The sequence below is a fragment of the Pan troglodytes genome, chromosome 18 (assembly GCF_028858775.2).
Source record: "Pan troglodytes isolate AG18354 chromosome 18, NHGRI_mPanTro3-v2.0_pri, whole genome shotgun sequence".
NCBI lineage: Eukaryota > Metazoa > Chordata > Mammalia > Primates > Hominidae > Pan > Pan troglodytes.
The window spans coordinates 22347561-22366503 of NC_072416.2; the positions used below are offsets into that span (position 1 = coordinate 22347561).

General features: G+C 45.1%; 1 protein-coding gene across 6 annotated transcripts in view; it reads left to right on the forward strand.

Annotated features, from left to right (window-relative positions):
• Positions 1–18943, forward strand: part of IQCK (IQ motif containing K) — a 139914-nt gene that overhangs the window by 5300 nt on the left and 115671 nt on the right. For 4 of the 6 annotated variants that reach the window (XR_010152154.1, NM_001246476.1, XM_016928455.3 and 1 more), the window contains 3 exon segments: positions 6905–6969; positions 10172–10301; positions 11829–11926. Coding sequence is in view for 5 of the 6 variants with exons in the window: in NM_001246476.1 (NP_001233405.1) it covers positions 6905–6969; positions 10172–10301; positions 11829–11926 (293 nt within the window). In the remaining variant the exon portion in view is untranslated. 6 annotated transcript variants of the gene reach the window in all.

Below are 18943 nucleotides of genomic sequence, written 5' to 3' on the forward strand. Positions count from 1 at the left end.
GCTTCAAACGCAAGTCTGTTTTGACTCTCAAGTTCAAACCCCTGAAGAAGACACCAGCATGGTTTTAAAGCATGGACTGGGAGCACCTACATCAAAATCTCCTGGATACATGTTAAAATGCAGCTTCCTGGCCGGGTGTGGTGGCTCAAGCCTGTAATCCTAGCACATTAGGAGACCGAAGGGGCTGGATTGCCTGAACTCAGGAGTTCGAGACCAGCCTGGCCAACATGGTGAAACCCCATCTCTACTAAAATAAAATTTAAAAAAATTAGCCAGGCATGGCAGTGTGCACCTGTAGTCCCAGCTACTCAGGAGGCTGAGGCAGGAGAATCACTTGAACCTGGGAAGAGGAGGTTGCACTGAGCCGAGATCATGCCATTGCCCTCCAGCCTGGGCGACAGAGTGAGACTCTTGTTTCAAAAAAAAAAAAAAAGCAGCTTCCTTGGCTCTCCTTCCTGCCCTGATGGGCCAGACTCCTTGGGGGTGAGTCTTTGAGTTCTGCATTTTAAACAAGCACTTCGGTACCACTGTTGTGTTGTGTACTTGGAGTCACACAAAACTATTCCTCCAGTGCACCATACTATTCCTCTCCATGCCTTTCCACAAGCTTTGTCTCTTCCTGGAACATCCCTACCTTCTCATTTATCTCTCTAGACTCAGTCCACGTGGCCCCTCTTCTGGAAAGCCTTCTGTAATTCCTCAGGCCAATTTCAAAGCCCCTTCTTTCCTCTCCTCTAGGCTGTGGTTGAAGCCCTCTACAGCAATACTTTCACTTATCATAACCCCTGGTTTATCATTCATCCCCTCTCTGGAACATAAGCTCCTCTGCCCCGTTCATCTGGCTCTCCAGCAGCCTGGTACAACCTCCCACTATAGTATATGCCTGTCAAATGTTCGTCTGATTCACTCCCAGCGTCACCTTCTTGTTCCATCCCCTTCCAATAAGCTACTGTGGGTCAATGCTACATTTTTGTTGTTGGGTTTTTTTTTTTGTTTTTTGTTTTTTGTTTTTTGTTTTTTGTTTTTTAGTCGGAGTCTGGCTCTGTCACCCAGGCTGGAGTGCAGTGGTGTGATCTCGGCTCACTGCAAGCTCCGCCTCCTGGGTTCACGCCATTCTCCTGCCTCAGCGTCCTGAGTAACTGGGACTACAGGTGCCCGCCACCACACCCGGCTAATTTTGTTTTTGTATTTTTAGTAGAGAGGGGGTTTCACCATGTTAGCCAGGATGGTCTCAATCTCCTGACCTTGTGATCCGCCTGCCTCGGCCTCCCAAAGTGCTGGGATTACAGGCGCGATCCACCGTGCCCGGCCACCAGTCAATGCTACATTTTAATTGTTTCTATCAGGAACATGTTCAGCTGCAAATAGCAGAAAGCCCAACTCATAATGGCCTAAAAAAGATGGTTAATTATTCTCACATCCCAGAAGTTGAGGGGAGAGGGTTCACTTGTGGCACAGGGGCTCCACTCTGCCAACAAGTTTCCGGGCTCCTTCTGCTCTGCCTCTCCTAAAATGTTGCCTTTGTTGCATAAAACGAACAACAACTTTCACTTGTTCATAATGTTCATTTAATATGCATATAACATTAAATTCTCCTAATCAATTAATGCCATTTATAACCTTTGGTAATTGAAAGATTGTAAATATTTATACATTTAATATACTGATTTTAAAAAATATTTTTTTTAATTTTTATTTTTTTGAGACAGGCTGTCGCCCAGGCTGAAGTGCAGTGGCGTGATCGTGCTTACTACAGCCTCAACCTCCCAGGCTCAGGTGATCCTCCCACCTAAGCCTCCCAAGTAGCTGGGATTACAGGCATGCGCCACCACACCCAGCTAATTTTTATATTTGTTGTAGAGACAGGGTTTCACCATGTTGCCCAGGCTGCTCTTGAACTCCCGGGCTCCAACAATCTGCCCACCTTGGCTTCCCAAAATGTTAGGATTACAGGTGTGAGCCTGTAATCCATGCCTGGGTCCCTGATTTTCTTAAGTATTTCTAATGCAGAACAGAGCAGATAAGCACACTTTTCTAAGCACCGAAACAACTCTTGGAAATGGAATTAATTAAACTATGGTAAATCAAGTTGTTTTAAGAGTCCAGTACTCTACAAACTTAAATTCTTTTATGCCTTTCAATGTAAAAGCATCAGTCTGTAATCATATTTCAGATTGAAACCACAGGGAAAACTGACATTCTCAAACATGTTAGATTCCCTTAAACTATTACAGAGGTTTTAAGTAACACATCAGATTGTCTTGAAGCTAAAGTATTTTCCTATACTTCATACTTGTACATAATCATTTCAACTGTATGTCTTTTGTGATCATGTGATGAAGAAATTTATATTTTTTCCATCAAATTTAAGTGAACTCCTGAGAGATTTCTTTTTTTTCTTTTTTTTTGGAGATGGAGTCTCGCTCTGTCACCCAGGCTGGAGTGCAGCGGCTCGATCTCTGCTCACCGCAAGCTCCGCCTCCCGGGTTCACACCATTATCCTGCCTCAGCCTCCCAAGTAGCTGGGACTACAGGCGCCCGCCACCACTCCCGGCTAAGTTTTGTATTTTTAGTAGAGACGGGATTTCATCGTGTTAGCCACGATGGTCTCGATCTCCTGACCTTGTGATCCGCCCGCCTCAGCCTCCCAAAGTGCTGGGATTACATGCGTGAGCCACTGTGCCCATTCCGGAACTCCTGAGAGATTTCACTGGAAAAATATGATAGCAAGTAATAAAGAAATGCAAATAAAAGTAAAATACCATTTTTTTCTTTTACATGTGTTGAAAAACTTTTAATGTATAAGATTGATTATACTCTAGAGAAACAGGCAGTGTCACTATTGGGAGTACAAGTGACTGTAAACTTTTCGGAGAAAAGTTTGGCAATTTGGCCCAAATTTTAAGTTATTTTTTTCTTTGACAGAAAAAAATTCCACATCTAAGGATCCTACCAAAATACCTCTCTGTGGATCAATGATTTGTATAAAGATGTTCATTGAAACATTGTTTATAATAATAAAATAATGGAAACAACCTAAATGCCCATGAAGAGTACACTGGTTAAATAAATGTGGCACATCATATATGTAGCAACATTGAAAGGAGTCTCATATTTAACACACAGAATGGTTCATAGCAGGTAATGGGCTTACAATAGATATAAATGAATGAATAAGCCGTTAAAAGTAACTTACGATATGGTTGGTTCTGTTCATCCATTCATTCATTCATTCAGCCAGTATTCTGTGGGGAAATAATGGTGAGACAACAGATCCAGGCACTTCCCTCACAAAACATATAGCCTATTAGAAAAGATAGTCATTAATGCCGGGCATGCTGGCTGAAGCCTGTAATTCCAGCACTTTGGGAGGCCAAGGTGGGCAGATCACTTGAGATCAGGAGTTCGAGACCAGCCTGGCCAACATGATGAAACCCTGTCTCTATAAAAATACAAAAATTAGCCGGGCATGATGATGGGTGCCTGTAATCCCAGCTACTTGGGAGGCTGAGGCAAGAGAATTGCTTGAAGCTGGGAGGCAGAGGTCATAGTAAGCCGAGATCATACCACTGCACTCCAGCCTGGGCGACGGAGCAAGACTCGGTCTCAAAAGAAAAAAAGAAAGAAAAGAAAAGATAGTCACTAATTTTTATAAATTTCAAATAAGGCAAAAACTAATATGAGTTATGAAGAAAAAGGACACAGTGTTATGTGGTTCTATGTGAGGGCACTTTGACCTAGCCTGGGAAAGTGAAAGTAAACAAATGTATTATGTATTATATACATATATTAGTAAATACATTGGAATCCTACCACTGGAAGGCCAAGGCGGGCGGATTGCCTGAGCTCAGGAGTTCGAGACCAGCCTGGGCAACACGGTGAAACCCCATCTCTACTAAAATACAAAAAATTTGTCTGGCATGGCAGCATGTGCCTGTAGTCCCAGCTACTCGGGAGGCTGAGGCAGGAGAATTTCTTGAACTCAGGAGGCGGAGGTTGCAGTGAGCCGAGATCGCGCCACTGCGCTCCAGCCTGGGCGACAGAGCGAGACTTTGTCGCCCCCCTGCCCCCCTCCCAAAAAAAAGATTTGGTTGGATCTATGCCATATCTAACAATGGTTGTAGGGTTGCAATAGGACTAGGTGTGACTTTTACACTCTACATAAGACATCCCTATGTTATTTGAAATTTTCTTTCAATAAGTATGTCTTGCTTTTGTAATCAGCCAGAAGTATAAATGTATACATTTTAAACCCAAATAAACAATTCCACACTATATCAATGGTTCCCAAGGCAGCTGGGGAAGAAGGGTGAATTTACATGCTTGCCGGAGAGGAAAAAAATGGTAGAGCTTGGGCTGGTATGGTAGGCAGAATTCTAAGATAGCCCCCAAGATTCTTGCCACCTCGTGAACACACCTCACTTATTCAATCAAACGCTAATCTAGGTGTGGCTGTCAGAAGATTTTCCAGGTATGTTTAAAGCTTTTAACCAGCTGACTTTAAATTAGGGAGATTATTGTAGGTGGGCCTGACCTAATCAGGTGAGCCCTTAAAAGAAGTCAGATTCAAGCAGAAGAGATTCTCCTGCTGCCCTTGAAGTAGCAGCAATCAAGTTGTGCATTACCCATGGCGAGAACCTGAGAGTGCCTTCTAAGAGTTGAGAGGGACCCCAGCTGACAACCGCAAGATAGCAAGGACCTCAGACCTCAACCACAAGAAACTAAAATTCTTTTTTATTTTTTTGAGATGGAGTCTCACTCTGTCACCCAGGCTGGAGTGCAATGGTGAGATCTTGGTTCACTGCAACCTCCACCTCCCGGGTTCAAATGATTCTTGTGCTTCAGCCTCTCAAGTTGCTGGGGATTATAAGTGCCTGCCACCACGCCCAGCTAATTTTTGTATTTTTAGTAGAGATGGGGGTTTCACCATGTTAACCACTCTGGTCTCAAACTCCTGACCTCAAGTGATCCACCCACCTTGGCCTCGTAAAGTGCTGGGATTACAGATCTGAGCCACCATGACTGGCCAAGAAACTAAAATTCTATCAAAACCGAAATTCTGTCAACAACCAATGAGCTTGGAAAAGTATCCCAACCCTCAGAGAAGATCACAGCTTTGGCTGATACCTTGAATTCAGCCTGATAAAACTCTGATCCATTCTTGGACTCCTGACTCAAGGGAATTATGAGATAATAAATTTGTGTTCCTTTATGTCAATGATTTGTGCTAATTCGTTACACAACAATAGAAAACGAATACAGTTGGTATTGAGAAATAAATTGCTTTTAACCTGCAACCTGACATTCTTGTCCCCAGCCTGATGCTTAGAAAGTTGAGAAGTGGAGGAAATGCTGTACTATCTGATAGGTAGCTAGGTGATGAAATAAAACTTGTGTCCATACAACTGTATGCCCTCAATACCGTCTTGCCCACAAATTAATTTTTCCTCATGACTGTGACTGTGCAATTGTCTTGACAACACTGACCTTTCCAGAAATATTTTTACCAGTCTTTGCTTTAGAGATGTAACTAATACTGGCCATGAGCATTTTCTGTTCCTCTGTCAGTCATGGTTGTTGTAACCCTGTAGAACTTACGTGGACTGTTCTTTTATTTATTTATTTATTTTTGAGTCAGAGTCTCGCTGTGTCGCTGACTGAAACCTCTGCCTCCAGGGTTCAAGTGATTCTCCTGCCTCAGCCTCCTGAGTAGCTGGGATTACAGGTGCCCGGCGCCATGCCTGGCTAATTTTTGTATTTTTAGTGGAGATGAGGTTTCACCATGTTGGTAAGGCTGATCTCGAACTCCTGACCTAGTGATCCACCCTCCTCGGCCTCCCAAAATGCTGGGATTATAGGCATGAGCCACCGCGCCCAGCCGTGGACTGTTCTTTGTGTTAGCCTCTCCTCCGCATGTGCTCTCGGTGTCTTCCCTTACCCAACCTCCACGTTCTCTTCCTCCCTTAATTCCTTATAGTTTCCATCATGTTGGCAAAATCTGAAGTTGTGTCCTCTAAGAAAAAGAGTCTCAGACTCTTATATAAAGCCTCGACTCTTTCATGTAAGAGACCAACCATCTCTTACCGACTTTATTATTTTATTTTATTTTATTTATTTATTTATTTTTTATTTTTTTTGAGATGGAGTCTCGCTCTGTCGCCCAGGCTGGAGTGCAGTGGCGCAGTCTCGGCTCACTGCAAGCTCCGCCTGCCGGGTTCACGCCATTCTCCTGCCTCAGCCTCCCGAGTAGCTGGGACTATAGGTGCCCGCCACCATGCCCGGCTAATTTTTTGTATTTTTAGTAGAGACAGGGTTTCACTGTGTTAGCCAGGATGGTCTCAATCTCCCGACCTTGTGATCCGCCCACCTCTGCCTCCCAAAGTGTTGGGATTACAGGCGTGAGCCACCACGCCCGGCCTATTTTATTTTATTAATAATTTTTTTTTAGATAGTCTCGCTCTTGTCTTTCAGGCTGGCTGGAGTGCAGTGGCAGGATCTTGGCTCACTGCAACCTCTGCCTCCCGGGTTCAAGCGATTCTCCTGCCTCAGCCTCCCAAGTAGCTGGGATTACAGGCACCAGCCACCACGCCCAGCTAATTTTTGTATTTTTAGTAAAGACAGGGTTTCACCAGGTTGGCCAGGCTGGTCTCGAACTCCTGACCTCAGGTGATCCTCCTGCCTCGGCCTCCAAAAGTGCTGGGATTACAGGTGTGAGCCACCGCACCTGGCCTCTTGCTGATTTTAAATACCATTAAATGTTAACCTGTCATGGCCAGTTGTTTTTTCATTTCTGTACACCACCAGCCAAAATAAAATTTAAGAATGTTTTATTCAGGGAGAAGGAAATTACACCAGAAACTCTAGTGAAGTATGGAATTGAGGATTTTTTTTCCCTTCCCTTTAGAGTATGAAGCTGAGCAGCCTCCCTTTCCAGAAGGATATAAAGTCAAACAGGAGCCTGTGATTACAGTGAGTATTACCCAGGCCTCAACCTAAGCAAGAAGCTCTTAAATGAGAATAGCATTGATGGCCTGTGAATGTCACACAGTGTCACTGAGTTCAGGAGGTGGGAAAGGGAAGGCACTGGAGCGAGAACCAGAAACTTGGGGCCAATCCCAGCTCTAATACTAACAGTTTGACTTAGAGGGCATCACATAACCTCTTTGAGCATTAGTTTCGGCATCTGTCTGTCTGTCTATCTATCTGTCTATCTATCGATCTATCTATCTATCTAATCTATTTTTTGAGACAGGCTCTTGCCCTGTCGCCCACGTTGGAGTGCAGTGGCACAATCTCAGCTCGCTGCAACCTTAGTAGCTGGGACTACAGGTACCTGCCACCGTGCTTGGGATTTTTTGTTGAGACGGGGTTTCACCGTGTTGTCCAGGCTGGTCTCATACTCCTGACTTCAAGTGATCTGCCTGCCTCAGTCTCCCAAAGTGTTGGGATTACAGATGTGAGCCACTGCTCCCATCCAGGTTTCTGCATTTATTAAATGGGACAGATAATCCTTGACTAATTTACAGGGCTTCTGTGGGGCTCACATGAGATCCTGGATGAGAAGAGCCTTTGCAGTGGATCTAACACCATGTCCGTGTGAGGGACAGTTGCAGACCAAGTTTCTCCGCATGCCAGGGTAGACAAGATGAAGACTGTGCTAAGGAGAGAGGGCTAAGGACAGGGCAGCCAGGAAGAGAGGCCCTCGTGAAGTCTACCTTGGAATTAGATAGGAGCTTAACGGAGTTTAAAATTTTTAAAAAGCAAGGCTCTGAGAGATGAAGGGACTTGAGCACGGTAACACGGATGGAATCAAAACCTGTTTCTCGACTTCTATTAACTTCCATCACTGCAGCTGCCTCTGACAGAGACATTGTGTCTAAAAACTTTCTTGTTCTGTGATTGTTCCTTTTCTCCTAGCATCCTGTTCTTGCTTTATGGACGCAATTCTTTCTCAAATTTCTCTGCAGATTCAAATCACAGTTCTCTTCCCTGAATTCTCTGTGCTTCTTCCAGGGTCAGCTGTTCTGACAATATATGTTGATCTTCGTCTCTTGTGCTATGATCTTCTTGACCCGTATAAAGAGATTTGATTGTTTATTTAAAATGTACAATGGTCCTGAGTGGATTTTTCTATATAGCTGGTATATTAGGGTTCTCCAGAGAGACAGAATCAGTAGGATATATAGAGAGATACATATATGAGAGGGGATTTACTGGGGTAATTGGCTCACACGATTATGGAGGCTGAGAAGTCCTACATTAGGCTGTCTGCAAGCTGGAGAACCAGGGAAGCTGGTAGAGTGGCTCAGTCCAAATCCAAAAGCCTCAGAGCCAGGAAGAAACAACAGTGTAACTACCAGTCTGAGGGCCTCTGTTTATGATACGTGGCAGGGTTACGTGGAAATCTAGCTGGACTTAATTAGCCTCTGAGAGCCAGAGGGACCACTGGTGAGAGCCCTGGAGTCTCAAAGCCAGAGAACCTGGAGTTCTGAGGTCCAAGGGCAGGAGAAGAAGGGTGTCCTAGCTCCAGAAGAGAGCAAGAATTCAGCCTTCCTCAACTTTTTGTTCCTTCCAGGCCCTCAGCCAATCCAGTGGTGCCTGCCCACATTGAGGATAGATCTCCATTCAGTCCACCAACATATACACCAGTCTCTTCCAGAAAACCCTTGCAGACATATCCAGACATAATGCTCTGCTAGTTACCTAGGTATCCCTTACTCCAGTCAAGTTGACACTGAAAATTAACCATCACAGTATCACAGCTGGTGTGGCTTTCTTCTACTGCTGTACATGTGGGTTTGTTTTCTGGATGGGTCTCTTCTATGAATAGCAAAACACTGACTGGGTGCTCATGAAGGGTGATTGTCCACTGGCCGACTTTTCTTCAGGGTGAACAGGCAGAGAGTAGGTATTTTGGGATTGGGTGGCGGCGGGGGGGGTGGGTCTCTAAATCAACTTTTTTTTTCTTCCTTTTTGAGACAGGGTCTTACTCTGTCATCAGGCTGGAGTGCAGTACTTCACTTCCCAAGCTCAAGCGATCTTCCCGCCTCTTTCTCCCAAAGTACTGGGACTACAGGCGTATGCCACCACTGCCCAGCTAATTATTTTTGAATTTTAGTAGAGATGAGGTCTTGCTATGTTGCCCAGGCTGGTCTCAAACTCCTAGACTCAAGCCATCTGCCCTCCTTGGCCTCCCAAAGTGCTGGAATCACAGGCGTGAGCCACCACGCCCAGCCCAATTTTTTTTCTTATGCTACCATCATGGTGCCCTAAGTGGTTCTAAGTGTTCTACTCCTTTTCAGGCTGTTTCATTGGTTTACAGAAGATTTCCTGGAGAGGAGGGGGAGCTGGAGATCCAGCTGGTGTGAACACAGCTTTATGATATTGAAGGACCAGAAAGAAACCTGAGGGGAGTGTGGGCAGCAGGCCAAGTTAGCCCAGCCGGATTTCCACCCAGCCTTGCCATATATCATTCCATTCTTGTTCCCACCCTGTGCAGTGCCTGTCAACTTGAGTGTTGAGTCCCTTTGGGATCTGATGGGAGGATGGACATCTGTCCTCTGGGGCAGCTTCCTCCTGTGACTGTTACTTCCACACTTGCTTCTTTTATTTATTTATTTATTTTTTTGAGATGGAGTTTCACTCTTGCTGCCCAGGCTGGAGTGCAATGGTGCGATCTCAGCTCACTGCAGCCTCCACCTCCTGAGTTCAAGCAATTATCCTGCCTCAGCCTTCCAAGTAGCTGGGATTACAGGCACCCGTCACCACGCCTGGCTACTTTTTTGTATTTTTAGTAGAAACGGGATTTCACCATGTTGGCCAGGCTGGCTTTGAACTCCTGACCTCAGATGATTCATCTGCTTCGGCCTCCCAAAGTGCTGGGATTACAGGCGTGAGTTTCTTGCTTCTTGAGCGAGGCTTCATCCCTGGTGTTTTGGATATGTTTACAAATGTCTCATCCACAGCTGGTCCTTCTTTTCTCTATCAGGGGTTTCTGCCTTGTCGTTTATAGGTGTCTCAGGAGGGAAGGGAGACAAAGATCTGTGCTCAGCGTACCCCCTTGAACCTTAAAGTCTGATGTAGAATTTTATTCCTTCATGAGGTTATACCAGAAAATGCAATTATTTAAGCTGTTTAAATGAATTGCCTCCCCTCCCCTGTCTGCCTCCAGGTTGCGCCGGTAGAGGAAATGCTTTTTCATGGCTTCAGTGCAGAGCACTATTTTCCAGTTTCCCATTTCACCATGATCTCACATACACCCTGTCCTCAAGATAAATCGGAAACAATCAACCCAAAAACATGTGAGTAAGAGAGATGCCATCTTTTATAATTTGGGGCTTTTAACATTGCAGAACCACAGGGTGGGTATGGAGGCGGACAGATGGACCTCAGGGAGACCACATACATAAGAAAGAATGTGTTCTTGTTTTATTTTTAAGAGACATGTCCTTTATTTCACTGATTTATCTTTAAGGTTAAAAATGTAATAAAGATAATAAGTAACAAAAAGCATACTTTGATTTTACATTAAATAAAAAGTAGGAAAAGAGAACAGTAAACACATGTAGCCGGCTGTGATGGCTCATGCCTGTAATATCAGCACTTTGAGAGACCAAGGCAGGAGGATTGCTTGAGCCCAGGGAGACCCCATCTCTACATCTCTACAAAAAATTAAAAAAAAAAAAAAATATCACCGGATGCAGTGGCTCATGCCTATAATCGCAGCACTTTGGGAGGCTGAGGCAAGAGGATCACTTGAGGTCAGGAATTCGATACCAGCCTGGCCAACGTGGTGAAACCCTGTCTCTACTAAAAATACAAAAATTAGCTGGGCATGGTGGCAGGAGAATCACTTGAACCTGGGAGGCGGAGGTTGCAGTGAGCTGAGATCGTGCCACTGCACTCCAGCCTGGGCAACAGACCAAGACTCCATCACAAAAAAAAAAAAAAAAAAAAAATTATCCAGGCATGGTGGTGCACACTGATAACCCTAGCTACTTGGGAGGCTGAGGCAGGAGAATCGCTTGCACTCGGAAAGTGGAGGTTGCAGTGAGCTGAGATCGCACCACTGTGTTCCAGCCTGGGCGACAGATTGAGAAAAAAAAAAAAATTAGCTGGGTGTGGTGGCAGGTACTTGCAGTCCCAGCTATTTGGGAGGCTAAGGTGGGAAGATTGCTTGAGCCTGAGAGGTCCAGGATGCAGTGAGCTATGATTGTGCCACTGCACTCCAGCCTGGGCGACAGAGTGAGACTGTCTCAAAAAAAAAAAAAAATGTAAAAAGTAGAAGAAAACATCATCATGCTTCCCTGCTTTGTGTGTGGAAGCAGGGGTGTATACTGCAGATCTGAGTCGTAGTTCCTTGGGCCCTCCCTGGTGCCAGACCCTCTCCTACTGGTTTGTTCTGTGCCTTCTGCATGCCTTGGGCCTTGGCTAACGACTGCCTTTATTACCGTGACCCTAAGACCTTACCCATTATACTTTGACTCCCAATTCCTCTCTGCTCCCATTTCCTACCACACTCCCCTTGTTTTTGTCCCTCCGGCCACACTGGGCCCCTTGCTATTCCTGCTTTGGGGCCATAACAAGCTGGTGGACCTGGCCTTATGTAGGATACTTCCTACATCTTCACCAGACTATAGAGGCTCAGAGGGACATTTTAAGTTACTTTAGTTATATAGCCCAGCTCTGTAGTCTGGAGCAAAATATAACATCTAAGATCATGTGATTGAATGGACAGTACCTTTTTCTGGCTCAAAAGTAAACATTTTTCCCAGATTGGCTCGGGCCACTGGGGATTTGCAGGGGGAATTTTTGTTTGTTTGTTTTAGGTGCTCCCAAAGAATATTTGGAAACTTTCATCTTTCCTGTTCTGCTTCCCGGAATGGCTAGCCTGCTTCACCAAGCGAAGAAAGAAAAATGTTTTGAGGTCAGTTGTTTGGCAGGATTTCTTTATTTTAAGATTCTCAATCATTCATTATTATCAGATGATAGCTCATTATCTTGGTACCATCAGGTTGTTCTCCAGATGACCCCTTCGGGAGGGAAAGCCTGTGTTTGGGGTCACTTACCCAGTTCCAGCCACACCATCTACTGTGCACATACATGCGCTGCCATCTGTCTGGCCACTTGGACTCCGGAGAGCTTTTCCGCCTTGCTTGGCCTCCTGCCTGCCCTTCTCCTGTGCAGTTTGGCATCCACCAGGTTTCTTGGGTCTTCAGCTTCTGTTTATTACATGCACTGATTAAAGCTCTCCTTGGCCGGGTGCGGTGGCCCATGCCTATAATCCCAGCACTTTGGGAAGCTGAGGTGAGAGGATCACTTGATGCCAGGAGCTCAAGACCACTGGGCAACATAGTGAGACCCCCATCTCTAAAAAAATTTTTTTTTTAAATTAGCTAGGTGTGGTGGCGCATACCTGTAGTCTCAGCTACTCAAGAGGCTGAGGCAGGAAGGCCCCTTGAGGCCCAAAGTTTGAGGTTGCAGTGATCCATGATCACGCCACTGCACTCCAGCCTGGGCAATAGCAAGACCCTCAACTCAAAAAAAAAAATCCCACAAAACTCTGCTTACTTCCTACTTGGCTCTAGATTGATTGTTCCCCCTGGCATCTCTCTACTCCATGCCAACTGTCATGAATGTAAACTGCTAGCAGAGAGTCTTGGAACACAGTAAGTGCTCAGTAAATAACATTAACATCGCACTGCAGAGAATCAACTTCTCTGCAGGGAAGTTTTAGTTTAGTATCTTTTTTCTTTTTGAGACAGGGTCTTGCTTTGTTTTCAGGCTGGGGTGCAGTGGCGTAATCATGGCACACTGCAGCCTCAACCTCCAGGGCTCAGTTAATCCTCCCACCTCAGCTTCCTGAGCAGCTGGGACTACGGGTATGCACCACCACGCCTGGCTTATTGATTGATTGATTGATTGATTGATTGATTGTAGATACTGGGCAAAAACTCAGTAAACTCGGTAGAAACCGAGTTCCGATGCTGGCCTACACCCACGTGGATACCCTTAGAGGCTCCCTCTTTTCCGTAGTTCACGAGATACTTTGGGTGTATGTGTTCCCTGCACAGTTTTGAATTCTAGAATTTTGGATGATCCAGATGAAGAGAGTAAAATTACAACATTTATTATTGACCAGGCACTCGCTCTGTGCCAGGCACTTTGCTGAGTGCTGCATCTTCCATTATTGCAGTTGCTCTCCCCAGCCATGTGAGCTTCCTTCTATTATTATTATCTGCCCTCTGCAGAGGAGAAGATGGAGGGACACAGAGGCCTGAAACGTGATCAAGGGTGAATGGCAGAGTTAGGACTCAAATCCAGATTAAATGATTCAAAATGATACTAAAGGCCGGGCACAGTGGCTTATGCCCATAATCCCAGCACTTTGGGAGGCCAAGGCAGAAGGATTGTCTGAGCCCAGGAGTTCGAGACCAGCCTGGGCAACAAAGTGAGACCCGGTATTTACAAAAAAAAAAAAAAAAAAAAAAATTAGCCAGGCGTGGTGGTGCATACCTGTAGTCCCAGCTGCTCATGGGGCTGAGGTGGGAGGATCAACTGAGCCCTGGAGGTTGAGGCTGCAGTGTGCCATGATCATGCCACTGCACCCCAGCCTGGAAACAGAGCAAGACCCTGTCTCAAAAAGAAAAAAAAGATACTAAAAAAGTCGGCAGTAATTACAGTGTAAACCCCAATGAGGTTGACACATCCTAGGGTCTATAAAATTATCCATAGTTAATGATATCACCCAACTAGTTGCCCTTCAGCACAGGGTCCCCATCTGAGAACTGCCTACTGCCATGCTGGTACTTCTATATACTGAAGAAATAAGGTTTTCCCATGTTCTAGCAAATACCCGATGTTTCCTCAGCAATGCCTTGACAGTATCCTGCCCCACTTGCCTCTTAATCACTCCATATTATACCTCCCCCTAATTGCCTGCCACTTAATCTGCTCAGCATAACATTCCTTTGACAGGCGTCACCATGACAGTTATGTCTTTACTTGAGGCAGAAATGGATGATGAGACATTGATCAGAATTTGGGTAGCACGCTTAGGAAGGAAGAATTTGGGATACACCTCTGGGCCGTGGTTCACCATTTGACAACAGTAGATCCACATAACGAAGTCACTAGCCCTCAGCCTAGCTTTCAAGGCTCTGCCTAGTTCATGTGTTCATTGGTTCCTTCCTTCCTTCCTCCCTCCGTCTCTCCCCCGCAGTGCTCCCCTTCCCGATGGTACCCTCCACCCAAGCAGAACCACTCGAAGTTCGCTGCATCAGCCCCCACCTCACGGCCTCTGTGCATCTGCTCCTGCTTTTTTTAGAAAAAAAATCCCTGAGCTCCTCTTCTCTGCATATTTAACTTCTACTTGTTTTTCCAAACTCAGCTCCATAACTTCTCTCTGAAGCTTCCAGTTCCCTGCTGGGCTCAAACTAGAAGTAATTGATCCCAACTCTCAGATTTCAGAGTATTTCATCTGTTCCTCATTTTATGGCAAATTAAGACATCCTTAATTAAGACATTCTTAGCCCACATATACTTAATTTTATGCATGTCTGTCTCCCCCTGTATTTTAAGTTCCTTGAGGACAGATTCTCTGATTTATTTTTATATCTTTAGTCAATGCTACCCAATGCCTAGCACATGGTGAACATAGAGTTGGCCCTTGATAAATATTAAATAAGTGAATGCATGATTATACACCAGGGAATGTCACTATTACTATGTCTTTGACCAAAACCCAGCTTCCTTCTATCTGGGAAGGCTGTTCTATTGGACTCTTCCCTGGAGAAATTCCCTGGAGGGGTGAGGAAAGAAGATATGCATCTATTTCATGAGTTTAGTTGATGGGGGAGAACAGTGGGGGGCAAATGACACAGTCTGACCCCCCCCACCTAATATATTAATTATGCAAATAATTAGTAAATTGAGCCTTGATTTATAGCGTAGCAGTTAAGAGCAACACTTGAGTCGAAGTTACCTGATTTTGAAGTCCACCTCCATCCCAACTGGCAGCACAGCCCAGGACAAGTCATTTCATCTTTCTGAGCCATTATCACTTCCTTCCATGTAAAATGAGGCTGATCATAGCACCTGCTCATGGGATTATTATGCCGATGAAATGAGGTAGCTCATGTAAAGTACTTAGGCCAGTCCCTGGAACCTAGGAAGAACTCAATACATGTTAACTTATTTATCTCAGTGATACAGTGGTACAGGTATTTCCCAGATAGTGTGGGTTACACCTGCTACCTGAGTGGTGTCACTCTTGTTCCTTCGCCATCTAGAGTCCTTATTCAGGACTTGGTCCCAGTTCCCAGAAAAACCATCCAATTCCACAGTGATCTCGCAAGGAGAGTTTGTTTTATGGGTTCTCTCATGGGAAGGTGGGGAAGAGGGTTGTGTTGGCACTTATCAAGCAATACTTCATTAGTCCTCTCTGGAAGCATTTCTCACCCTCTGGGAACCCCCTCCCCATGCTCGCTCTGCAGACCCCTTTTGGATCCTGAACAATTCAGCTGTGGCTCTCAGCTTGCATGGCCCACTCAGCAAGGCCAAGCCCAGCATGCAGCTTTCCCTCCTCTCTTAAATGCAATTCAGCTATCATGTAGCCCTTGCAGGTGGACCTGGGGGCGGGGGCTTCACATCTCTCACCCCAACAAAGACGCAGTTGTAAGGTTTTCCTCATATTGCTTTGTCAGAAATCCTAGTTTTGACACATAGGCCTGGTGAATTCAAATCTGGGGACCTCAGTCCCCACTCTTTCTCCTGATGTGCCACTACAGTCATGGTTGTCATATTGAACCTGGGAAGACCACAATGATCAGATCCCTTATTTTCACTAACAAGAGAGGGCACTCTGCTGATGAGAACTGTAAACAAAAAAGCTGGTAAAATAAAGTCAGTGATTCAGGTACTGATGATTAAATCCAGGTAATTGCTCTCCTGTCACCTGTGGTTTGACTACTGGTATGATAATCATCAGAAATTATATCAAAAGTCAGAGAAGACCCAGTGTGGTGGCTCATGCCTATAATCCCAGCACCTTGGGAGGCTGAGGCGTGCGGATCACTGGAGCTTAGGAGTTTGAGACCACCCTGGGTAACATGCCAAAACCCCATCTCTACAAAAAATATGAAAATTAGCTGGGCATGGTGGCACATGCCTGTGGTTCCAGTTACTTGGGAGGCTGAGGTGGGAGAATCACTTGAACCCTGGAAGTTGAGTCTGCAGTGAACCATGATGGCGCCACTGCACTCCAGCTTGGGTGACAGAGCGAGACCCTGTCTCAAAAAAAAAGTCAGAGGAGCCCTTTCATTGATTTATTGCCCGTTGTGCATCAGCACTGGCTTCCTATGCACCACCTTGTTTCACCCTTACAATAACCTTCTGAACCAGATCCTCTTTTTCATCACCTCCCTTTTACCAAGGATGGCCCTGGGACACAGAGAAGTTGAGCATTACTCACGGTCACCTAGTAAGCAACAGACAGCACACATCTCCAACCAAGGCCCAGATGATCCTGAAGCCTGGGTTTCCATCCCTCCTAGTAAATGGGAGTTGGAGGCTGTCCTCAAAATAGCTCCCAGAGATACTGATTTTTTTTCATTCATAGCTATTTTCTGAAGAACAGATTGCTTACTTGCCTTCAGTTATCAAATTTAAACGGCTTCTAATTCTTATCTGTTTTTTCATTTGCTCACTTGGCTTTTCCTGACAATTTAATTCTTGTCCACTACTCATAACTGACCTTCCCCCATCATCTGTGTTTTGACTACTGCTATGATCATCATCAGAAATTGTATCAAATTGTGGTGTGATACAGTTGGTAGGTAGCCCGTGGTGTTAAACAGGTGCAAGGTGTGGCTGAATGGAAGGGGAGTGAGGCTGGGTTGAAGAGTGGTCCCAGAGCAGACCTTCAGCCTGGCCACACCATTGTCAGATGGCTTTGTCTCTCTGCCTTCTGTTCTGCTGCTAAGTGAGGAAGAGCACCTCACGAGTCACATTTCAGCAATTGTATCACTTTTTCCTATCTTGCTGTTGACCAAAGTATATTGAGTGCACTGTGTCTTTTATTCGATTGAACAAAGGATGGAATATAATGATCAAACAATGAAATGAGCACAGTGGAATAATCTTTGTTTTCATACATGTAAAGAATATCTGGCCGGGCACGGTGGGTCATGCCTGTATTGCCAGCCCTTTGGGAGGCTGAGGCATGTGGATCACGCAGTCAGGAGTTTGAGACCAGCCTGGCCAACATGGTGAAACCCCATCTCTACTAAAAATACAAAAATTAGCCGGGCGTGGTGGCAGGTGCCTGAGTCCCAGCTACTCGGGAGGCTGAGGCAGGAGAATGGCTTGAATCCGGGAGGCAGAGGTTGCAGTGAGCCAAGATCGTGCCACTGCACTCCAGCCTGGGCAACAGAGTGAGACTCCATCTAAAAAAAAAAAAAAAAAAAAAAAAGAATATCTACAAGCAGGATGAAGCAGGATGAGTCGCCCATGTTTGGTTCTGTTCAACAAACATTCATTAAGCCCTGCTGTGTGCTGATCATGAGGCCAGACCCCAGGGCACACTGAGGGGACAAGAAGACATGGTCCTGTCCTAGAGGAGCCATAATGATGAACTAAAGTTGTTTTTATTTTTCTTCCCCTTGCGTCTGTTTTTTTCACTCCTCTGAAATAAGAATGAATAAGGAGAAATGGCTACAGTGGATCTGTAGCTGGGGATTCATTTCTAGACCTTGGTGCATGTATATTCCATTGTGCAACCTTTATTCTAATTTACTTGGCCATTATTCTTCTAATTTATACCCTTTCAGAGGGCACAAAAATCAGCTAAAAGGGCAGTAATTAAGATTTTACATGAAGGTTGCATATCTAATATTTGACCATAAATAATTTTGTAACAAGGGGGCTAGAAACAGTTTCCAGCCTCTAAGCAGTGATAAAATGCTTTGAAAGAACCAGATAAATTTCTAATTATATTAGAGATTAATGAGGCATCCTTGTGCCAACTCATATTTCATTGTTGACATCCTACAGATGAGCTACTCCTGAGACTAAATGAAAACAGTCTAGATGTCAGATGCTCCAGGGTGCTTGAATAGAGCATTAAAGTTTAAATTGTATAATGAATGATAAAGCAATGTAGAAAATGTGGGTTGTTAAAACTGTTCATATGTGGCAGGCATGGTGGTTCATGCCTGTAATCCCACCACTTAGAGAGGCCGAGGCGGGAGGATTGCTTGAACCCAGGAGTTCGAGACCAGCCTGGGCAACATGGTGAAATCCCGTCTCTACTAAAAATACCAAAATTAGCCAGGTGTGGTTGCAGGCACCTGTAATTTCAGCTACTTGGGAGGCTGAGGCAGGAGACTTGCTTGAACCTCGGAGGCAGAGCTTGCAGTGAGCCAAGATCTCACCACTGCAGTCCAACCTGGGTGACAGAGTGAGACTGAGTCTCAAAAACAACAAAAACAACAACAAACCTGTTCACTTATAAGAGTGGAGAAGCTTGAAAGGCAGGCACACGGGAGTTCAAAATCCTGCTAGACTGCTTCCTTGCAGCATGGCCCTAAGTAATCCGTGAGCCTCAGTTTCCTCAACTATTAAAAGGACAGCAGACCTGCTCCTGTCATTGGGCGGAAGAGGGGAAGTAATGAATGATACTCCCAGACCCAAGGAATGTTAACTTCCTCCTCCTCTGCTTCTCACGCTTTGCCAGGAAGTTCAGTATTTTGAATGCTACAAATATGCAAGGTGGGTAAATTACTATTAACTTTCTTCATTTCCTGACTTAGGGTTTTTTAATTAAATCGAATTCCCTCCATGTTCCCCCGTCCCCGGTCATGTAGTCTTTTGTGGGTTATTTTCGAAGGCTTAAAAATGACATTAGTACCATTTCAACATTTGTCAGACCCAAGTGGAACTCCCC